We start from the raw sequence: 24448 nt of genomic DNA on the forward strand, positions 1-24448 counted from the left end.
GTAGTTGAGTATTCATCATTAGCAGGCTAGTATGTAATGGGATCAGGCCTTGGTGTAAATGCATGAGTTTAGGAGATGATATAAGTGACGCACAGCTAACGGTAGGTGGCGCTGGACTGAAAGCGTCAGCCTGTGGGAGAGAGAGATGAATGGAGAGGTGTCCATGATCCAGCGGAGGGGACTGCTCTCCTGCTGCTGCCCTCCCTCCTCCTGCTCAGTATCAGCGCAGCTCATCTGCAGGACACAACTATGAGAGAGTAGCTAGCATGCAAAGACAATTCAGGTATTAATGGCGCCTGTCAAAGGGAAATTATATCAGCGGTTGCTGTTCTTGGTCGTTTTTCTTCCAATCTCAGGTAAGAAGCGTTATCGATATTATTCTGAGAGTTAAAACCCTATCACTCTGACTGTGTGTCGCCTACATGTTTGACTATGTGGAGCCTCAACAGCAGCTCACTGCGGACCTTTAATGTTACATTTAACTAACTGACTAACGTTAAAACCCGTTTAACTTAACTGGAAGAAGTACTCTGATAAAATACTTGACTATAAATGTTACTTTACACCACTCTCGGTTAGGAATGCAACTGAGAGTTTTATCACCAAAACCTGTCACATCAGAAGACAGAATAACTGGAAAGTCATCAGGTTATCTAGATTAACCGGTTTGACATTGACTCTTTCTAATATATTAACGTTATGTTTTATTTATGTAACGACCATTGTCATGTCCGGCTGAGAATGTGTTGTGTTTTAGCGAATTCAACTGTCATGTAACTTTAAAACTCACTAACGTTACCGTGCTCAGATACCTTTACTCAGAGGTGGGAGAAGTACTCAGATCTTGACTTGTACTGAAGTAAAAGTAGTGTAGGAATACTCTGTTACAAGTTAAAGTCCTGCAATCAAGATGTTACTCAAGTAAAAGTAGAAAAGTATCAGCATCAAAATAAACTTGAAGTACCAAAAGTAAAAGTACTCATTATGCAGATAGCCCAATTTTAGAATAATTTATATATCATTATGTTTTGATTATATTCATTGATTAATTTAAGCTGGTAAAGGTGCAGCTAGTTTGAATTACTTTGTAAGCTTGTGGATTTACTCCAGGTGTAACTAAAGTCTTATGTAAGTGTTGATTATCTTTCATATCATTAATCCAATTCTGCAAAGTAAGGTATTACATAAATGTAGTGGAGTAAAAGCACAGAATTTACCTCTGAATTGTAGAGGGGTAGAAAAACAAAGTAGCAAAAACATTTAAATACTCAAGATAACTAATTAACTTATAATTGTACTTAAGTACAGTACTTAAGTCAATATACTTAGTTACTTTACACCACTGATTTAATGAAGATTAAGACATCAGGCTATCAAAAATATGTATACTGTTACTCAAGTGAAAGTAAAGTGTTATTTACAAAATAGCCTAGTGTACTGTACACTAAGTGAGACCTGTCACAGCGTTATGTTATTATGTAATCCTGACAAAGAGTATGATTAAGAATATGTTCAAGCCATATGTAGCGTATTTAAGGTTGAAATGTGTAAAGCTATTTGAACATACTGTATACTTTTATTTAAACAGTAGCCTAACTTGTGTCAGAAGTAGCCTACCATAACTCCTTCTGAATTATGTTCTTAGCTACAGCTATAGACAAAATATAGTATTAAGGGGGTTAACATGCTGTCGATATCTACCATGTGTATCGATCCTATTGATTTTTTTAAATGAACAGTATTAGCTGGGTTATATTGTTAAGTGTACGGAGTGTTTAGTTACAATGTGACTCTTTGATCTTCTAACCAGGATTATCCAATTACAGAGCTGAAATAAGAGCCCAGCAGTGTGTCAGTCCAACAAAGAGCCAATGATAATACAAAATCAATACACATCATATCAGCCTTAAAGTTGGTGTTGGTGATACGGCTCAATGAAGTCATATACTGTGGCCCTGCTTCTAAAGAGATGATGACTTTAAAGAACAGGTTGTTATGTAATTGTTCTGAATTGATAGTGAAAAACCTGCATGTATTCAGTTGATCTATTGAAGCGTAGCATGTTACAAATGACACTGTGTCTCTTTTCAAAGGTCCAATTAATGGAACATTACATAAAGCTCATGCTGAGTGTTCAGTTAGTAATAGGTTTCTGTGTAAACCAAAGAGACTAATGGGATCAAACAGTTTCACCTTCAGCTGGTGACTCTATGAGCCGTAAGTGATTGGATTAAAGTGGTGCAGAAAGGAAGCTACAATGTGATTTACTGTAGAGGACAGTAGCCTGCAAGCCTCTCACATGTTGTATTTCACCTAATAGCAGGGTGTTTTAAGTAGTCTCACGCATGTATCCAACTGAGACTATAAACACTGATAATACCCATCCAAAGGAAGCTGAGCCACAACTTCCTTTACTGAGTATAAACTCTTTAAAATAACTTAAAGCCTGACTTTAAATAACTGTTTCAATGCCTTAGATGTTTTCACTGAACTTCTGTTGGTGCTGGTTGCATCATTCACTTCTAATTAGCTTTTTCTCTCTCTTTCTGCAGGTGTTTTATGCTTTAGTGAGTTATTTTTCATCAAGGAGCCCCATGATGTCACCGCCATGCGGAAAGAAGCTGTTATTTTGGACTGTCAGGCGCATGGAGAGTCACCCATCGACGTCAGATGGCTCAAAAACGGAGTAAAAGTGTTGGAGAACGACCGGGTGTACCGGCTCTCCAATGGCTCCCTTTTTATTTCGGAGGTGGAGAGCAGGAGAGGAGACAAATCAGATGAAGGGCTCTATCAGTGCCTTGCTCAGAACAAATATGGCGCAATCCTGAGCCAGAAAGCCCGTCTAACAATCGCAAGTAAGTATCATGCTGCAGTCACCATGGAAACATAAGAGTGTGATGGACAACTTCGATCATAATCAGGCAGTGAGATGTCTTATATTCTGGCTATTTATTTTGCTGCTCAGCGTTGCAATCAAGGCAGCTTTGGTGGTAGTGAAGGAAGGGGGACAAAGTCTTCAAAGTAAGACCCCAAAATAGATGCTGTGGAGGGGATATATGCCCATTGGTGTGGTAATGAAGGAGCAGCAGATCTGAAAGGTCAGGATCTGTCCAGGATACCGGCTCTCCAATGCTAAAGAGCAGATGACCCCTATTCAGAGGCCGGGCTTTCATGTTATTGCACCCTGACTGCTTGAGGAATTGTTCTTTTGGAATGCTTTCTCCTCCAGTGCTGCGCAAGTTGGCCTCGAAATTGAAGGGGGGAGCGGAGAAGCTTCAGGCAGATTTGGTCTTTTGGGACATTATATCCCCTCCTCCCACACCATGGGCCAATTGGGCCATGCATCTTGCTGTGCCACTTTTTTGTGTGTGGTCATCTTTGTACCCCCACCCAATGCACTTAAATGTGCATATTTATTATTGCTGAGATGTGGAATTACTTTGAAGGAAGACAATAGCAAGCCTTGACATAGGGTAATAGTCCTTGTCTCCATGTGTTTCAATAGTGGAAGATTATGTTTACGTTAAAGTTCATTCATCCTCTGTTCTGAGGTCCAGAAAGTTATTGTTGAGTTGCAGAACAATAACTGATGATTTTTAATTTTTTTTATTTAAACAGATTAAAAACATTATTAGAAATGTTTGCTCTCATGTTAGAACAAAATGGGTTTTTATAACATTACCAGCAATAATGGAATAGTTGTTATGAACTTTGGTTTAATGGGGTGCAATTAGGAGTGAGTAATTTAACAGTTGTTCCTGACTACATGTGATGTTGTAAATTATCAGTTATAAGTCAGATATTTTCTGGTATTTAAAAGGAACATATCGTTTATTAATTCATTGAGTGGTGTACATGCTTTATAGTAAAAAGGTAAGTGCTAATAAAGGATGGCAGTAAGCTTTACTAGTTTGTTTTAAAATGACACTTAGACCAGCTTGAGGGTCTATCTGGAAGCTCGTAAAATTTGCACATACCTGAGAAATGCTCAGTTGAAGGACACAGAGGCAGCAGTGGGGGCTGCTGCGAGTGGTGTGCCAACACACATACGCACACACACACAAATGTGAATTGCTGTTTCCCAGTATCACTGCCTTACCCCGAGTGTCTAAATGACCAAACTTTATTGCAGGTCTTACAAGGTTAGTAGGGGCTGGAGGCTTTGCACACAATTGTGTTCTGCCTCACTACTCTGGTGAAAGAGTGAAAAGCTTTTCTCTCTGACCGTTTTGGTCCACATTGCCTCCATGCTTGCAAAAGTAAAGGGATTCTTTGGGGGAAGTTGTTTGTCCTGATATCAGTGGACAGAACAGCTGGACATTTACACCACTAAAACGCCTATTACATAACTTGTATAATTTAACATCTGAGGCTGATTCTAAGCTTACAGTTTAATTGAGAAGTCAGGGTGGCAATCCTCATTAAACAGCATGACTTTATTTTATGAACTGCCATTTGTCTTGCCCTAAAAGGATTTTGGCAACATGTGGTTATTTGTTTTCAATCTATTATGGCTGTACATGACATTTAGTTTATTATGAACATTTTGATCCAGCTGTCAGTCTGTCCTTAACACATGTTAATTCTTCATCTGAAAGATAGATGGTGTATCATGTCTTGATACCGCCTTTCCAGAGCCAAATAAAGCCACATTTTGTATCGATATTGATGCTATCATTTCGATTTATATAGCTTAGTTCTTTGTGATATGTGGTTAAAATGACAATGTTTCATCGTACCAGCGGTGAGCTTTTGAATTCTCTGCTCTTATGTCGAAGCGATGGACCTGCCAGTTGTTCTTTGAGGAATGTGATGGTGATGGAGGGTAACCTTAAACATTGGGTTTGCTAAAGCACAAAGGTGAGGGATTTGGACTCGATGAAAAGGAATGTGACACATGAGCCTCACCATGTGACTTTTGTCAATAGACTTTAGATTGATGGGGATTTTAGCAGAGTAATTGCCTCCTGAGTTAGCGTCCTTTTGTAGCCTCTTGTACCATGTGATCACAGGTATACAAAGGGCATAATGTCAGAGTTCTCATTAGGTTTTGCAGGTACGTCTCAGTGTGGCCCCCCTATTGGTATAGGCACTATGAGATGGTGAAAACTGTCCTGAGGTGTCAGGTTTCTAGGATGCATTGCAGTCTGGATGGTTTAAGACATGGTGATTGAAAATCATTGGCCAGTCTGTGATGGTAATGCTCTGTTGTACTCTGGCATTATTGATGCGGTAAAGTCTTGGGACCAATTCCTGGAACAGATGAAATTGAGGGCGTCTGGATAACCTTGTAGAAAGTAGGCTTGGGCCTGTGTTGAAGGATGGCTTAAATAACACCTGTGTTACGTTCTCACTGATTGAGTCCATTTATTTAGGAAAACTATACTGATTGTAACTTGTCATTACCCTCAGAAAGGGCCTTATGCATTTGTTGCAAACATAACATAATGGTAGGCAAAAAAGGACAGTTCAACCCAACATTTAAAATGCAAATCCCTGCCTCTACTTTCTCTCAAATATAATGGAAATAGGTGACACTTTGCTAGTGCCAAAAGCCCCAAATAAATAAATTTGCAAAATGTGTTAACCACCATCACCGTACAAAAGTAAGCTACTACTAGTATGAGAGGCTCATGCTTAATCAGGGGCGGGTATTGGATATTAGGAAGGAAAATACCCCAAATTAACCCTAACTGCTCACAAGGTGGAATATCTTGAGTAAACTGGGCCAAGGTGCCTGGAAACAGATCTAGCTGTTGTTTTTAATATGAGTCCTTTGTTGGTGCCTTTGTTGTGCTTGATGAATAAAAAGTAAACTAATCAAACATTTATTTTGTGGTGACCATGTAATTTGAAACTGTCATCCAGAGGTATCTGTTTCAGGGTTGAGCTGATTCAACTTTCTATCTCCAGCAGAACAAGTGCTATTGCCTTTAAATGGATTAAGATTTGGAGTTTTTTTAAAGAAGCTACAGCTGCTAATGTACAAAGTTTGTTTTAACTTAATGATGTGTCCATAGGAAGCCAGGCCAGGACCACAGCATTATTTCTAGTTGCTAAGGAATGTTTCTGACAAGCACTGGCTCGGTCCAATTAGAAACCCCCATAAGACGAAAGTAAACCTTGCAAGTGTTAGCTGTGGTGTGAATGGATGGAATGGCCTGAAGTGAGACAACTCTCTGCCTGGAATCTTGTTTTTCTCCTCTGCTGGACACGAAAGGTTACCATGGTTCCCCTGAACGGCTGGCCCAGGGGTCAAAGGTTTCTTTAAATTGTTCAATAGATGGAGGGCCGTGCGACAGAGCACAGGACTTAAATCTTTCCTACAATAATGTGGGATGCTCATCTAGTTTTATCAGTTGCTGCAATGGTCATTAGTGCCATAATCAGTGGGTTTACTTTTCTCTCTCTCTGATCTATCATGTTATAACCAACTTTTCTTTTCCTAAACGTTTTGTTGCTGCCATGGAAAAGTATATTAGTGCGGTTAAAAAAAGACTTTTCAAAGATTGACTTCTTCAGTTCCGTGTTATGATACGGAGATTAAAGACAATGCAGCCACTGTTTGCGGTGAGTGGAGGGTTGCTGTTGAATGATTGGAAAACTTTGTAGCAGAGATAAGGGGTTGAAGGAGGGGGATGAATGCTCCTTCCCAACACCGCTCCCCCACCGCCCGCCCGGTGCTTTCAGAGGTCACGCTGCTCATGGGAATAGCTCTTTGTTTAGCCAGGCCAGTGGTCACTTGACTGTCCTGCAGCCTGTGTAGCAGCAGCACATCTGCCAGCCAGCCAGTGATTGATTTGATTTTTTTCAGCTTTGCATTCTTCTCCTTCTTGCTTATCAGCCTCCTTTCCCCCCCCCCGATCCTTTTATTAATCTTCAGCGGGGGTCATGGAACACTTTAAAGGGCTCATCACTCAATTAGATGGAGGTTTTTTCAGTAAAGGTGTGGGAGGAGTAAATGAAGATTGAACTTATTTTGGTGTAACCATGTGGTGCACTCCATAGGACCAATAGGAAGACTCTCAAACCTTTTTGGGGTTGCTTAGTGATTCAATGGAGCTTTTTTCAGGGCTTCCTGATGCTTAAAGCTATCAATCTAGCAGGCACCCTGCAGGATCATGAGAAGATGGTCAATTTGAATGTTCTCCTAAAAGATTGGACTCTGAGGGGGGGGGGGGGGTTTAGGTTGGGGACGGTCAGCGGCCATCACAGCATCTACATAGCTGAGCATAGCAACACTGAAGCGGCTTCTGTCATCATGTATCAGGACATGGAATACCACATTGAATTAAACATACTCTCATTGACAACACTTTTTTGGATTATTAAACGGCACGACTTATTCTTTGAGTATTTATTTTGGACTTTCTCAGGTTGTTTCTTTTAAGTGAAAAACTATTAATAATTTTTCTTTTTTTCCGATGATTTTACAAAACAGCTTTTTTTCCTTGTTTGACAATTTCATTTTGATATATTTTCTTTGCACTTCAGTGTCAGGATTTATTTGATATAAAGTGTGTTCCTTACCTTCATAAGACCCATAGGAAATATAAAGTGCATATTGTTTATATTGAATTGCCACGTTTCAATGCACAGTATTATTTAGAATAAGAATCAGAGTCAGAAACAAGTTTACTGCCAAGTAACATACGAGGAATTTGACTTGGTATTATGGTGCAAACATATCCTCCATACATAAAATAAAAAGAATGACAGCAGTATAGACCAAAACATATGCTTGTGTGTCGTGGAAATCAAATAATGTATTTTTTGGTTTAAATGAAGAGATACATTGACTTTCAAGATTAGTAAGTAAAGGATTCATATGATTTTCAGTACAAAATCACAGAGAAATCCACTCATATGCAGGTAGACTATAATGTGCTGAGGCCTGACTTAGGAACTGACCACAGTAACCAGAGGAGAGAGAGGGCTGAACTAATTCCTGGTATTTGTAAGGGAACCTTTGTTTGGGCCTGACCTGTCCACTGACCTTCAGTTTGTTGAGCTGCTGGCATCAGCAGACCCATCTGTTGCAGGCAGAAGTGAAGCAAATACATGTTTACTCTTCAGATTTGGACTGTGGTGAAACGTTCTGTAATTAACAGAGAAGAGTTGTTGACAGACTTATATTTGTACATCTTTAGCTTTGAATTCAGACCTCTGGACATTGCTGTCACTTTACATCAAGCATGCAGTTAGTTTTATCACTGTTATTCAACATGCAACAACTGGACCACATATATAGTTTTATTTGTTGTAGTTGCTAAACTGGGACATGTCATCGATACATCAGAAAAGGATATCATTACAAAACAGCATTTCAAACGTTGCAGCTGGAGGAGGAACTCAGAGATTTATAGGCGGCTTGCGGGGCAGCAGTGAGCAGGAGAGCTTTGGGGTGGTCATGTTGGGCTCTGTGTTTGGTGCTAGCCAGGATTTGTGGAGGTCAAAGGTGAGAGGTGAGATTGCTGGGAAGCCAGAACTGTTTCTTCATGCTTTTAGGCAGGAATTTCTTCTCCTAGTCTTGTTGGCTAAATCTATGTATGGCACACAAGAGGAAATGTTGTATTATTTGGTGGAATAAAAGAACATAGGCACACACATGAAAGTGGAAAACATAATAGTAGTCTTTATTATCACAAATATATTTAAAGTAAATGACATGTTATTTTTCTCATCTTCACATTAGATGCCCCACGGCTAACATCATCGTTCAAAGCAGGTCACCCTCCCATATCAGTATAGTGCTCTTACCAATGCTGGACCATCCCTAGCCGTCATAGATTTCCCTCCCTCTCTTAGTAGTTTATCAATAATCAATAATCATCCCGCAACTTGTCAATCCAGCAGGGAGGCAGAGGATCACTGCAGCTCATCTCTCATGCCCTGCAGTCATATCACTTCAGCACATTAATGGCATTTTCGAGCCTGCGTTAACACTGGGGGTGGGACAGTTTGAGCGTGTGATGGAGGGGGGTTTGAATGCCTCTAACTACCTCACATCAAACAACCAGAGTGGAGCTAATAGGGGCAGCAGCTCAGGACTAATTTGATTAAATGTGTCTAAAGCGAAAGGATCTGATCCTGACGGCAGTTTGGCAGTCCTTTACGACAACTCTAAAGCCACCATGAAATAGAGCTCTACAACTAAATAACCTTTACATTTGAAAAAATGAGTCTTCATAACTTTATCCCAGCAACTGAAACGTTCTCCCTTCCCAAAATGAATTGCTCTTTCCTCCACAAGAGTCAGCTGGATTTGAAGCCAAGGCGCTGTGTAAAAGTCATAATTCACTGAATGGCAGTCATAGCTCTCCTGCTGTTTAGCACCACAACACCTGGCAACACCGCTTACACGCAGCCATCCATCATGGCCCTCACAGACACTGCAGTGAGTTTATGGCAGTGGACCTTCTACACTTTTCTCGAAAGCACAGGGTTCCACAGGAGAGTGTTGCATGTCTGAATAAACGAATACAGATGTTGGATATCCAATCAGGACAAAGAGTTATGATTGGTAAATAGCAAGTCAGACAATTCTGTAGTTTCACTGTTTTCCCTGTTTCACCTTCGTTTCCTGGTTAGTTGTTCACTTAGGAAATGATTTACTTTTATACATATTTAAGGTTATCCACATTATGTATATGTGTATTGTGGGTGCCTTGCAGCATCTTGTAAACGTGGTAGCAGAAAACAACCATTTTGGAATTTTTTGGGGATGTCTTTTCACACTGAATACCTGTCAGATGTTATTTCAATTTGATGCGCTTCTTCCTGCTTCTTCCTGCTTCTTCTTTGCCAAGTGTTGATGTCTCACTGCAGCAGAAGAAGCTTTAGAAGTGTTCACAGAGGTCACAGTGTGTTTATTCATCCATTACTTAACATGGGGATAGTTTCATGCTGAGAGCAGCCCGGCAGTTTAGCATCTTGAAACGCACCTACTGAAATTACAAATAATGTTATTTAGCAGAATAAAACATTCAACAGCCTTTTGTTCTGGTCCATTGAAAAAATAATTGACAGTCTATTGATTTGTCCATCTCAGTCTGTACCATGAATGACTATATAATATACACGATAATGAATAGGATGTGAGCGTGCTGTGATGCCTACTGTTTTCTGGTCATTTCAGTACTTGCTCTATTTCACAAACAGCAATGCAATTGATTTCTTTTAACCAATGATTGACCTCAGGCTTCTGCAGCTTTTTGAGCAGAGAGGGGGACGGTACAGCAGTGGGTGACCTTAATAGCTTTCAGAACTGTTATGGCCCAGGATGAACCACTGTCAAAGAGCATTCATTAACAAAAAAGGCTAAAAACAACTTCATTATAAAATACATACACTTCTCTTGGTTGGTTCAGCATAAAAGGACTTATTGTAATTCATGTTGGGCCTCATTTGCTTGCCGCTCAGCTGGTGGCTGACAACAGCTCAGTTTCAGGGAAACTCTATCCTCGCAGGATGTAGCTGTTCCACTCCAGTCATCACCTTCCTCAGCAGGTCTGTAGCTTTAGGTCATCGTCTCTCTGTTTTCTGACATCCAGTGGATCGGACTGAGATGGATGGATGTCTGAAACACACCAATATGTTTGTAAACAAGGAGAGTTCAATCAGAAATAAATAGTAAGTTAATCATCCTTTGAGTTGATCTTGGAGAGCGGGTCACAAGCACTATATTACCGTTTAATTGTAGGCTATACAAATATTAATAGGGATAATATAATCTGTCCTTGATGACACTTTGATGAATGTTTCTGTAACCTTAACATTGTGGGAAGTTGTGCAGGGCTTTTGACTGATGTTCTTGGATGTTCTAGGTCTTGGATGATTTGTTATGGGCTTTAGTTTTATGTCAAACATGATTTGTGGGAAACGCATGGAGTGAAATACAACACCAGCTTTCACAACACCTCAAGGGAAAATAGTTTGCTTTGACCTTTTCTAGGAAAGCTTCCATGTAGGCTAAAAGATAAAAATATGAAAACTCTCTTGGTTGCACGGAGGAATTGGACCGTACAAGAGTTTTGTGTCTTTGTAGAAACCAGGCCACTTTTTATTGCGATAAAGTAAATGTTCAAGAGCTGAGGAGAATTTGATAAAGGAAGCTGCGCTACTTCCCTCACACTGAAAGACAGTGCCATCTCATTCTGACATTATAAGATGAAGGAAAAAACATTAAAGTCGTCTCTTTGTTCTTCTGCAGGTATCTCAGCTTTTACAATCCAGCCGACGTCCATCGCGGTGACTGAAGGCTCAGTCGCCAGGTTTGCCTGCAAAATCAGTGCCCACCCTCCTTGCATCATCACTTGGGAGTTCAATCGGGTCTCGTTACCCCTTGCCACAGAGCGGTAAGCACTGTTTTCAGTTTCATACTTCATGTTTTACTGGACAGCCGAGTTTTATTTACATGAAACATAATCTGTGACCATTATCATCCATTATGAGTTTTTATGAATGTTTGATGTGTCATTTCTCCATGCTGTATCCTATCCAGAATCACCGTCCTACCCAGTGGTGTGCTTCAGATCCACGGGGTGCAGCGGAAAGATGCTGGAAACTATCGGTGTATCACCACCAACATCGCCAGCCGCCGCCGAAGCATAGAGGCCTCCCTCACTGTCACCCCAGGTCTGTCAGCTGGTCTAGATTAATGTCTTTAAGATGTCAGGAAATTGTGAAAAAATGTCCATCCCAAAGTGTCTTGTATTGTCACCCCAAAACATTTGTTTTCAGTTGAATATGATTATAAAACTGAGAAAAACAGGAAATATCCTTGTCAAAAATATGTTGGTGTTTTAGTGTTCAGGGACTACAGATGGAAATTCATTTATAGCTAAATCTGGCATTAATATTCTTCTCTTTTTTGATTTTTTTCATGCACAGTCCTTGTAATAAAATAAAGTCTACAAATAATAATAAACAAAGTTTAAATTTAGCAGCTATGAACTCATACTTCAAAATCACATTAAGGTAAGTGTTTGCCTCTCAAGCAGTTGTGGTCAACAGTTCGTTGAAAGGCTTATTTATTAACTAAAGTGTTAGCACAGAGAGAGCATGTCCACTTGAATCTGTGATGCCAATCCCATCAGATCACATTCACTAAACCTGTTTTTCCCCCTCCCCCTCGCAGCCCCCAGGCCCCCGCTTCCCCAGAGGCCGCGCATTATCGTCGGGCCACAGAACATTTCAGTGTCGCTGCACCAGAATGCCATCCTGGAGTGCATGGCCACAGGCAATCCCCGACCCATCCTCTCCTGGAGCCGAGCGGACAGCAAGTCTATTGACGTTTACAGCACCAAAGTGTTGGGAAATGGCAACCTCATCATCACCGACATCAAGCCCCAGCATGGAGGCGTCTATATGTGCAGAGCCACCACTCCTGGCACGCGAAACTTCACAGTCTCTTCAGCCAACATCACCGTGTTAGGTAAAGACATACCGCAGTTTGTCTGTGTATGTTTTTTGATTGAAAATGTGGAGTTAAAATGTTAAATATATTTTCATTAATGTTCTTTTTCTAAAGCACCCCCTTCCTTGGTTGAGTGGCCAGAGAGCCTGACCCGTCCACGAGCCGGCACCGCCCGCTTCGTGTGTCAAGCTGAAGGAGTTCCAACGCCTCAAATCACTTGGTTCAAGAACGGAGAGAAAGTTCACTCTAATGGTCGATTCAAGATGTACAACAGGTGATTCCTCCTTCCATTTAAGAGAACACCCATTCATATTTAAACATGTGTGCGTCTGTATTTACAGAGATAATGAAAACAGGATACCAGACTAATTTTACTGTACCATAAAATGTTCATTTAACAGTCTTTGTTGTTCAGTTTAAAACAATGTAAATAAATAATGCACTACTTTCCTTACAGTAGAAAGGAAACTGAATAATTTACATTATGGAAAAAGGATTTAACATGGTATAGTTATTCAACTGTCAGTGCTTGTTAAAGGTAATTATAGAATGATAACACACTGCTAAACAAGCCTCAGGATATGACCATGTGTGCATAATCTTAATCTGTGTGTGTCTGTGTCTCATAGCAAACTGGTCATCAACCAGATCATCCCTGAGGACGATGCCATCTATCAGTGCCAGGCAGAGAACGAGCAGGGGTCGGTCCTCTCCATGGCCAGGCTCATCGTGGTGATGTCTGAAGATCGGCCCAGTGCTCCCAGGAATATCCGAGCTGACACCGTGTCGAGCTCCGCGATCCTTCTGGCGTGGGACAGGCCTCAGTTCAACGCAGATAAAGTTATTGCTTACTCAGTGCACTACATGAAGGCTGAAGGTGAGTGGTGTGCAAACAAACAAGAGACAACAGGAATTAGATTTGCAATGTCTTTTTGTCACATAGGGATATTATCTCTATTGTACAGCATTTTTTTTTTAGCACTAAATGTGTCAATTCAGAACATTTCCAGTTTAAATCCTGAGAGAAAAACAGTTAGGAAGTGAAATTCTGCCACTTCCTATCTATAAAATATATTGTGGGACCTTTCGGTTTTTTATTAACACCATGTTGGTGGGATGAGGTAAAAGAAAGAAAAAGGAAATCTCTTTTTCTAGAATAAAGCAGAACAACTGCTTTTCTTGAGAAACAGGAACATTCCTTTATGGACTGTCGCCCTGTGGAGTTTGAAGATGCAGGGTCCCTTCCTTTTGGCTGCTAAAATGCAGGATGCACACACAACTATTCATTAAAGCACAACGGTTGTATTGTGGAAGCAGAAAAGCCTTAAAGCCTTTCAGCCTTCCTGGGAACCCTTGCTGTGGACAACAAGAGTCACATTCAAACAATGCAACATTTGAGGAAAAAAAAATCAGCTTGCTCATTCAAGCACTACACTTAATTATAATGGCCCTCACTTCCATTGGGGAGGTGAAATGTACAGAAAAGAACACCTGCCGGATTCTGTTGGGGATAATGAGGTCAACATAAAAAGAACAAGTTGAACAAATTCCCTCCATTTTATTCTTGAATTACTGGCATCCGTCCGGAGTTTTTCTGCACTTGATTTAGATTTCGTGACACAATCTTCTCGGTCCCGGTCACAAAGAATGGCTGTTCATTGAGATTGACAGAGTATCTGACAGTACGCTCTGCACCTGAGGTGACAGAGAAAACCCAGCAGTAAATGGAGGCTCTTATGAAAGGAGGAACTAATTAGTCCGTGTGATGAAGTGTCTAAAAGTGTGTATTCTGTGAGGACCGTTAGAGGGAGTGAATTGGACAGGAAGGCAGACTTTGTTACACTTTTCTGAGAGGCTTAGTGGGTTTTTTTTGCGCAAGTACCTTGTTTACAAAGTCAGAAATCAGACCATGTCTCTTTTTACCTTGGGAAGAAAATACATCTTTGTGTGAATTTTCTAATCTGCTTTAATTAAATACATATTCCACAATAGGTCATTTATAAAAACTGCTACAAGTAAACATGGAAATGAATGTTCAAAAACTGCTCCAGGAAGTGATGACTGTTGATATAAGATATTTTGTAATTGCATGATTATGATTTTGTTCCGTACCAACAACAGCAGTTCTCATCAGAAGCACTATTGATTGTGTTTATATAAGTCTCCTTTAACAATGTTATAATTTGTCCAGGACTAAACAACGAGGAATATCAAGTTGTGATTGGAAACGATACAACTCGCTACATTATTGATGACCTGGAGCCGGCTCGCAACTACACTTTCTACGTGGTGGCCTACATGCCCATGGGAGCCAGCCGCATGTCGGACAACGTGTTCCAGCACACACTCGAGGACGGTGAGGCATACACTCAGTGAAGGTCACAAACACTAGAATACCGATCAGAAGTAAGACATGTATAGAGAGTGAGGTGGGCAGATAAAGGACAAACGGCCATTATCGATCTACAGAGACCATGTTATTCCATTGGGAGCTCAGAGGATGTTTGTTTATAACATATTGTAGGTGCTGTAAATGAGCTTGCTTATTGATGTAGAGATAAACTCATTATTTGAACAGTGTGTGTACATGTATGTGTGTGTGTGTGCCTACTTACACAAGCTCCAATGCATACATCTAATGCCTTGTGAGTGATTTTGAATTCCATGAAAACCTCATTTGTTCATGACCTGTGGGTCAAAGGCTGCCCTGTGTCTGTTCTACATGACTGAAGTTATGAAATGATTTTACATAGCAGGCAGGGCAAGCTGGAGGTCACCCTAAATAGGTGCTCTTGTTAGACGATTAAATCAAGTTATAATCATGGTAAAACATTTCTTTTTTTACATGCAAGACTCTTTGTAACCTCATGAAAATATGACTTAAAATGATCTTGCATCATATTCTGAAATGTGATTACCAACTGTAGCCACCATGTGTAACTCTGTCTTGCAGTTTTAGGGTTAGTTTGAATAAGGGTGAGCTATATGTATAAAATACTGTGTTGGTTATTTTATAACGCTATATATAGGAAACAGGTTCATTTCTGGACCACTGATTGGAATAATGCCATGAAACAGCCCTGCATTGATTTGCAAGAAATTGAATAAGACACATCATTTGTATTGGTGCACATAATTATATTGTCTCAGGGCTCACTGTATATCTTGGGGAGGCCTCTGAATGTATATGGTTATAACAATTCATTCAAGAGTGATCTAGTGTGTTTGGTAAAAGCTGTAGCCACTGAACCTCATCTCCAAGAGGGCCTTTTCCTAGCCATGAAAACTCTTCAGAAGAAACAGCTATTGACAATATGGGGAATAGAAGGGAGGACTTCAGTTTGTTTTGGTCCTAACGTCCCTGTCTTTTCGCTCCACAGTTCCCCTCCGTGCTCCTGAGCTCAGCCTCACCAGCCGCAGTCCCATGGACATCCAGGTGTCTTGGCAGCCGCTTCCAGACAAGCTGAGTCGTGGCCGAGTCTCCGCCTACCGTTTGTCCTACCGCACCAGTGCTGAGAGCACTGTGTCACAGCTGGAGCTACCTGGAGAGAAAACGCAGCACCTCCTGGAGAACCTGCAGCCCGACACCATCTACCTGCTGCGAATCGTTGCTGCCACCAGCATCGGGTGGGGGGAGCAGTCCGCCTGGACGTCTCACCGCACTCCGAAGCTATCGAGTGCTCGAGGTAACACATGACTGCCATACAGCCTTCATGGTGTATTAAAGATGAAGGAACTGTTGTCATATCCACAATTTCAAACATGCAAAGTTTAGCATCATTGTTAATGATCACGAAACATTTATCTTCCGCTTAAAGGCACAGTTCAGCCCAAAATCAGAGGGACATGTTCTTTCTCTTGCCTGAAATTCTATTTATCAATCATTATTCTTGATGTGAGGTTCCGAGTGTTAGAGATATCGACAAAGAGATTATTTTCAATATAATGGAACAAGATGGCATCCGCGTTTTGGTGAAATCATAACGTAGTTACTTAAGATAATCCACATACATTGTTGAGAGCAGTTCATGTTGGAACACTATTTTATCAATCACCTTTTCATGAAAAAAGGCTTGTACTCATTTCGGCGTTGTTTAGTTGAAAGAAAATAGCAACTCTCATTAAAACTATGTAGACTGATAACCGGCACAACAGATAAGAGGAAAAATCGATATTTCTGATTTTGGGATGGTGGGTTCCGTTAAACCTTAAGACCGAATCAAGATAAAAACGTGCTCTAATAATCTTGTTAAGGCCTTGCGTTTGTTACTCTGTGACCTTTGCCCTGCACTGTCAGTAGCATTGGAGGGGTTTCAGTCATGGGTCATAAAAGGAGCGACTCAGGTCTCTGGGTGGGACACAGTATATGGTTGTTAGAGCCACATCTGAAGCTTTGAGGTGGGGGACGGGAGGATTTGTTTTTCCTGCCCTTCTCTTTCTCTCTCTGTTTCAAGTCCCAAAGACTTATATTGGTAAACTCCATTCCCCTCATTCCTAAAATAAAAACGTGTGAAATGACTCCCCTGACAGCTCGTTGGGTTGACTCCGGTCTGTTTTGAGTGTGAAACAGCTGGTAAAGCATCAGATGGTAGTTTCACTTTTCAAAGAAAACTCCCATGTGCCTCACAAAAACACTGGAAACAACTCTGTGAAGAGATTCCAGTTGTCCAGGAACAAGTTCCTGTTTTCTGAAAAGCTTCAGCGATAAGATGCACCTATCAGAACGATGTTTATGAATCACATCTGTTTCTGGATCAATTACTGTTTTTTTTGTAGGACTGTTATCCATCACACAATATCTAAATCTAAATGTTTTTTCTTTATCTTGTCTTTAGTTCCCATGGCTCCTGAGCTGCATTTAGAGCCTTTAAACTGCACCACTATCTTGGCGCGCTGGCAGCTGTCTCCCAGGAACTCAGCTAGTGTTCAAGGCTATAGGCTCTTCTACCACGAGGAGAGCCAGTCAGAGAGGGCGCCGCTTCAGCTTCGCGCCTTGGATAATACTTACACCATCGGAGGCCTTGGTGAGTTTTTGGTTCAGATCATTTGAGTTACCTGCTGCCACTGTGGTACCTGGTATCAATGCTGAAACTCACAATGCTTTTCATTTTCAATCAAGCCGCCAATTAGTTTATAAACACCTGAATAGTGTCCACCATGTCTTTAAATGTTGTTGTTTTGTCACTGCAAAAACCAAATATATTACACTTAAAATTATGTAAAACAGAGAAAAGAAGGGAATATATCTCCATAATTGGGAGACAAAAAAGAAAGTACTTGTTTAAGCCGGTTTAAATCGTTTTGGGTGGTTTAACAAGCAGCAGTGGCATCTATTGACGACGGCTAAGCATATAAGTGATTAATTGGCCAAAGTGTTGTAGAGGAGATCCGTGAAACAGAACGGCATCACATCCCACTTCCATGACCTCCCAACCTCTGTGCCGGACTTTTGTGTGTGCCTTTTCAACAGCTGCTGGATGGTGTTCTGGACATATCACAGCTCTTTTGGCCTTTAGGTCAGATTCATTTTGGATTTTTTTGTTTGAGAGAGGAGAGGGGGCTCAGGCCAACGCAGTGGACAACTCACCATCTGTGGCGAGAGGGGTCAACCAGGTGGTCAGCAGCTGACTTGTAAATCAGGAAGCTTGTGCCAGAACGGGATCAGAAAGAAAGAAAGAAAGATGAGGAGGCACTAAAAATGACTTTAGGTGTTAACTCTAACCGCTGCAGGCATTTAGTTAGTTAGATAGTTCATGTTATGGGTTAAACACCAAAATGATAAATACACCCACAATGAACTGTTGCTTTTACTAATAAGGATATTAATGAATAATGAACACTAATACTGATACAATCAGAATAACTACTTAACTTACTTAGCTAAATATAAACACCTGGGATGCAGGTTTGATAATGGATCATTTTCAGAAAGAAAAAACGGACTGTTTAATTTGTGTTTTGCTTATTAAATGTAATTATATTTTATATTATTGTCATAACTGTTTTATTGACGTGTATATTCGGGAAAGATCTGCTGCTCTTAAAAGTTCCCCTACTCTTTATCATCCTACTGCTCTGAATGTTTCAAAGTGCTTGGAGGAAGATGAAGCTGCTGATAAATATGAAGCCAAAAATAAATTAGCAATACCAAAAATAGAGCTTCTGCTGAATAAAAAGAATCATCTTTTTGTTCCTCTTCGATAAAGGAGCTTTGCAGGGCTGCTGTGTTGAAGAGAGGAACGCTGTTTAGTGGAGGCAGATTTATTATGTGTTTTATGACTGCTTTGAGCTGCATTGCTGGAGGAACATTGACATCAAAGACTCTCATTGTGTTTGGCTTTGAGAGCCACAAAGATAGTTTATTAGCTAAGACCTAAAGGAAATGCAGCCTCTCACTGATCGAGCTGTAGGCCTAACAATGAGCACATCTTGTGAGCTCACTATCTTGCAGTTCTGAGATTTCTTTCTCATGAATTAGTTGTAGGACTGTGCACAAGCATGTGACCTCCTGTGTGGCAACACATCCTTCATCAGAAAACCCCGCAGAGCTGTGAGGAACCCGACTAAATGGCTTTAACACTTTTACAAATGACTTCTTCCTTCTTAAAGACATCACTTTTTCATATGTTTAATATTGTTCCAAGCTGCAGCATAATACATGCAATAGGCTGTTTTTAAATTGATCAAAAACATTTAAGCAATTAATAAACTAATGAAATACAAGAAGATGCATATATAAGTCCACGCTACTCTGACAGTAGCACAAATAGAGAATACTCAGTCATTTCAGTTTTAAAGCAACATTTACTGTATCTAAAGTGTGTTAACATTCGCGAACATTAGCCACCCTAAGCTGCTGGTCCTACAAGACAAAGTTAAGGCTGTAGAAGCAAAACCACTGTGTTAGGAATAATGCAAATGTAGCGAGTTTAAGCATTTAATCCAGGGTACATTTGATTATTTATGAGTTTCACTTCTCATGTGCAAGAGGTAGAGTATGTAATTTCTTATCATCAAACGTTATATAGTCTTAAAGGTAGTCAGGTGATGAGTTGGTGCACCCCTAGATATTTAGTATCACAAGTTTTAAACATAGTACTTCAACAATAATTGTACTACTTAAAAATGAATGCATAATGTTATTGTCTCTAATCATCGAGAAATGTAGATATTTAATCACAAAGTAACACCTGACCTGGATGTAAAGAGCATGGTCAGGGCTTTGGTTTAAAGGGAAACTACATTAATGACCAGGAATTAAGATTTGAAGCTACAGATGCTCAAACAAAGAGTCCATATGTTGTGTTCTTGAGACAACAAAATGCTGACCGTAGAGCTTTCTCAGCAAGTGATTGCTTTGCAAATGAAATCTGCTTGTACTGTAAATGACATTTCCGATATTCCAGCAGTGGACATGCCTTCTTTTGCCAATAACATTGTTTTCCGAGCTGTCAGCGGTGACTTTCTGTTTAAGGTGATTATGTTTCAGAGCATGTGTGAATGCAGTGGAGATTTGACAAAGACAGAAACAACTGCAGACTGAGCTCTGTGTACAGCCGCAGAAGAGCATGCTTCGAGCTGGCTGTAAATTATCACTTATGACCAATGCAGATGATTGAAAGCACACCCTGAGAGACAGGAATGTGTTTGAGAGGCTCCAGTTGGGTATAAATGACATGGTGATGTGACCTTTCCTCGCGTGTGTAGCCTCTGCTTGGCTCAAGAGAAGCACATCTAGACGGCTTGTAGTCGAGGCTTAAATACCTCTCATACCTGTTGGCACCAGGCCGCGCTGTGTGCACAACTGTAGATTTATCTCTTAGCTGCAGGCCATCTTCTTGTCCATTCCTTTTATTAGACAAAAGGCAAAGCGTGCTTCGTGTGATAACTAGATTTCCATGCTGACCATCATTTTAAAAGGTCATTTTGTGCTTAACTTGTGTGTGTCAGTAGTTGATTTGTGTGAGTAAGGGCAAAAGAGAGAAGGGGAGGACAGAGAGGGAGATGATAGATGCTGGTGTGAGGGTTCATGCAGGAGTTGACATTTATGGCCCCTGTTCAGGCCTGGCCTGGGGGGCCTTTCGCAGGGCAGAACAAAAACCTCAGGGGCCAACAGGATCTGCATTTTGGCTGTAAAAAAAGGGGGATGACCACAAATGGCTAAAAATATGCCCTTTAATACAAACAGCATAATTTATGGGAGTGAGGCCATGTGAGATTTATCCCAGTGGGAAGGTCGGAAACATTTCTTCTCTCAAGGAATGGCAACTCAAGCAGAACGCCGCACTCTAAGAATAAAATGTGAGGTAACGCAGCCACAATTGTTTTTTGTAATACGGATTCACTGCTTTACAAGGTAGAGAGGTAGAAACAATAAGAAGATGAATTGAAATGTTGTTTTATTTTGATTGCGAAGTTATCATTTTAGTTTATTTTTATCCAGCAATAATGCCAAACATGGCTATCTTCATGTTTCAAAATGTGTTTTATGTTTTGTGTTTTATGACTGTGTAAACTAAATGTTATTTAGTTAAATAATTAGTGGTGAACTTTAGACATTTGAAAAACAAATGATTTGCCAAATAAGCGTTAGTTGCTGCCTTAATATCAGGATTTTTTCAGAAAAGCACGGTATGTTTGATTATTAATGACAACTATTTAGCTATCTGTGGTAGAGAGGATATTCACATAACGTTTATGTTAAGAGCTTCAGGTGTCAGGTCCATTTTGCGAGTGAACGCCAAACCTGTCCTCTGAGTTTTCTCTTATCAGGACTCAGTGTCATCACCTATCAAGTGGCATTTTATTTTGACTCTAGGTGTTCCCCTGTTTTTCCACTCACTTCCTCTGCTTGACCCTCCCCCCTCAGAGAGAGCCCTGTCCCCCTCCTTTTGCAGGATTTAGCTTGCCCAGATTCCATGTCAAAGGTCGTGGCCCAGATGTCAGCTTCCCCCCCTCGCAGAGCTACTCTCTCGCATAATTACGGCAGGCCCATTGTACTGTGGGGCTGGGTAGAGGTGCATACTGTGTGCATGCTTGTCTTTAGAGGTGGTGGACACTGAGACATCACAAACAGGGCGGAAAACACAGGATAACAAGGTGGACAAAAAGCCTCCTGGTTGTGTTTATCTCTTGCAATAAGAAAAAAAAGTAATCAACAGGAAAGATGTTCAGTTCAAACCAGTCTTGGTATTATGTAACTCTTCCAGAAATTCAATATGGATTTCATGATTGGTGATTTAAGTGTTCATATTTACATTTGACTCCTAATTGTCATTGAATATAGCCACATAGTTTTCAGGAGGAAGAAAAAAAGGAGGCTCCTCTCATATTGCACACCCGTGACCTCAGATTCTTTCAGAGTTTAATCTCGGCCTGACCTGCTGGCCCTGGTCTGGCTCTAGTGAAGCTCCTCAGGGCAGCATGGGGGTGCACCACTCCACCACTCCACCCCTCCTAAACTTCTCTTACCTCCATGGACACACATTCATCTCCTGTGGTCCTGTGGGACTCTTCTCAAGAGCCTCTAAATGTTTTATAAAGAAATAGAAGTTTGTTTTAGTGATAGGCCGAACTTTTATAACAGTAATAGAAGCCAGATCATTAAAGTGTCCAGCAAAATGCTCATGGTCATATTGGAGTTAATATTTATTTATGGGTTAAGTTAATACACAGAGACAAGTAAGAACACAACATTAAAGTAGTTTTAACTTCTTCTGAACAAAAACATACATAAAAAATCACAATGACGAGAATGCCAGGTGGTCCCACTGTTACTTATTTAAAACTTCCTAACAAACATCGAAGACTTCATGTCGGAAAATGCTCTAAATATATTTTTTGAGCATAAATAGCATTTTTGTTTAAAACAACTTCCAAACAAACTGTGACCAAACATTTGAGAAACATTCATTAAAGAGACGAGGGTTCACTGTGCTTTTATTTTACATATATAGCTCACAATATCAATATCACATGCAAATATTCAAATTAGACCCTGCTAATTATTCTTTTAGGGGTAAGAGGGACATTTGGTCAGATGGCTTTTGTTCATCGAGGCTCTTCGGGGTCACCGAGGCCTGAAACTGTTGTTGACCGTCAGCAAAGCCCTTCCCAGGGGATTTTGTCCGTCGATGTGACCCCCAGATTCTGGACCTGAGTAGGAGTGGCCACTGACCACTGACCAGCAGGCCTGACTGGGGCCGAGAAGGGGCTTTTCTGATTTTATCAAAAGACTTGGGGGTGACAGGGTGATGGATAGTGGAGCTCTTCTGTTCTGCTGCCCTGAGCACTGCAGAAACTGACCAAAGGACTCACGTCACAGAGCATCTGTCACACTGCCCTCACCTCTGGTTCCCACCACACCATTAGGACAGAAACCCTCACTGACCCCACACCCACACGGCCCAGGCCTCTTTCATGTATCACCCTGCTTCCTGTTAGCTGGACGAATCACGTTGTCATCTGCCGTGGTGTTGTGGTCCATGGTGAAAAATGAAGTGTTTTTGAGAATAAATCTCAATAGATGTTTCCTGAAGTCCAGATCTAAGACTGCATATTGACTGATGTATTTTACAGCTAAACTTTACATTCTCTGTGGTTGTTATGATTATTAAGACATTTTTGTTTCTTTCTTTTTCTCAATATAGACCCAAGGAAGAAGTACCATGTGAAGCTTCTGGCTTATAATTTTGTCGGAGAAGGCTACCAGGCTGACCAAACTGTCAGCACCACTGGATGTGTCTGTAAGTCGCAAAAGTGTGACAATAACATTAGATTGCATATAAGGACCGTTGTACTGTATTTTTTAAATACGGAGGGATGGGTGGTAATATTCTTATGAAAAACTTGATTTCCTAAGATATAAGTCATATATTATATGAGAATAAAACGTAAATATTATTCTCTACGGTTGAAGTGTTTGAACCATAACAACAAAAGACAAAAATGAGGTTATGTCTCAGACTTTAATGTCATACATTTGCAAGAGATAAAAACAAAATCTTCCTCAAAATGTATCTCAGATAATAAATAACTGAATAACTGAAATGTTGGACATTTCCTGAATACTTACTCCCTCTATGTCATTTATTTATTTTGTACCTACAATGGCCCTTGTTCACCTTTATAGGAGCATGTTGGTGTCTCTTGTATTGCAACAGTAAATAACTTCACCCTCAATGTATCTCGTAGCTGTCAGAGATCGCCTGGTGCCTCCTCCACCTCCTCCACACAACGTCTACATCAAGAGCAACAGCTCCAGCTCGGTGTTTCTGCGCTGGAGTCGACCAGCCTTCACCTCCAGCCAAACCATCAACTACACCGTGCGCTGCAACCCAGTAGGCCTGCAGAACGCCTCGCTGGTGCTCTACCTGCAGACGTAAGAATTGACTAACAGCACAGGCAGCTTTTTTATCATTGTGTTGAACTTTTAAAGAATTAGTACAGTTTGGGACAAGCACATTCAAAGGGACAATGCTCTCTGTTTGGAGTGTTTCATTGATAGTGAATACTGATTTAAAACACATGTTACTGTGTGTTTGGTCTATCTTAATGTATGATGAGATGACTTAGTCTCACGCTGCAGTTCTGCTCTTATCTTAACACCTTATTATCAATAAGTTGTCCTACCACAACATAACACTTAAACCACTTAAAACTTAACAACATACATTTTTTTCACACTTGTTGGGGAGAGTGTTTTGGTCACCTTAAACTCTCAGTGGTGTCTTTTCCCACAGTCCGCAAAGCTCCATACCACCATCTGCTGGACAAGACCTTTTATTATCAGACTATTTCAAAAGTAAAAACTGATTACATAATTATGTAGATCATTGTGACTTACTATATAATAAAATAGCTGGGAAAGTCATCATTTTTTTTGTGTTATTATTTGTTTGTTAGACCCTGTAGGACTTAAGTGTCGCCAATGAAACCCATTAAATCCACAATGCTTGATCCAATGGCTATAACAACACAACATTGTGCATTATATCATATCAGGTTTTACATTTTAGAGAAGTGGCTTGA

The 24448-nt window shown here is 40.6% G+C and overlaps 1 protein-coding gene across 3 annotated transcripts in view; it reads left to right on the forward strand.

Annotated features, from left to right (window-relative positions):
• Window positions 1–200: 200 nt before the first annotated feature.
• LOC117533261 (protogenin A-like) overlaps window positions 201–24448 on the forward strand; it is a 32698-nt gene continuing 8450 nt past the window's right edge. For all 3 annotated transcript variants that reach the window (XM_034196902.1, XM_034196900.1, XM_034196901.1), the window contains exons 1-12: window positions 201–356; window positions 2553–2855; window positions 11213–11357; window positions 11504–11637; window positions 12140–12436; window positions 12533–12692; window positions 13048–13295; window positions 14610–14774; window positions 15799–16104; window positions 17254–17442; window positions 23068–23163; window positions 23612–23798. In XM_034196902.1, coding sequence (XP_034052793.1) covers window positions 290–356; window positions 2553–2855; window positions 11213–11357; window positions 11504–11637; window positions 12140–12436; window positions 12533–12692; window positions 13048–13295; window positions 14610–14774; window positions 15799–16104; window positions 17254–17442; window positions 23068–23163; window positions 23612–23798 — 2297 coding nt within the window. In that variant the 5' untranslated portion in view covers window positions 201–289. The remainder of the gene's footprint in view (window positions 357–2552; window positions 2856–11212; window positions 11358–11503; window positions 11638–12139; window positions 12437–12532; window positions 12693–13047; window positions 13296–14609; window positions 14775–15798; window positions 16105–17253; window positions 17443–23067; window positions 23164–23611; window positions 23799–24448) is intronic.

The sequence above is a fragment of the Gymnodraco acuticeps genome, unplaced genomic scaffold (genome assembly GCF_902827175.1).
Source record: "Gymnodraco acuticeps unplaced genomic scaffold, fGymAcu1.1, whole genome shotgun sequence".
In the NCBI taxonomy this organism is placed as follows: Eukaryota; Metazoa; Chordata; class Actinopteri; order Perciformes; family Bathydraconidae; genus Gymnodraco; species Gymnodraco acuticeps.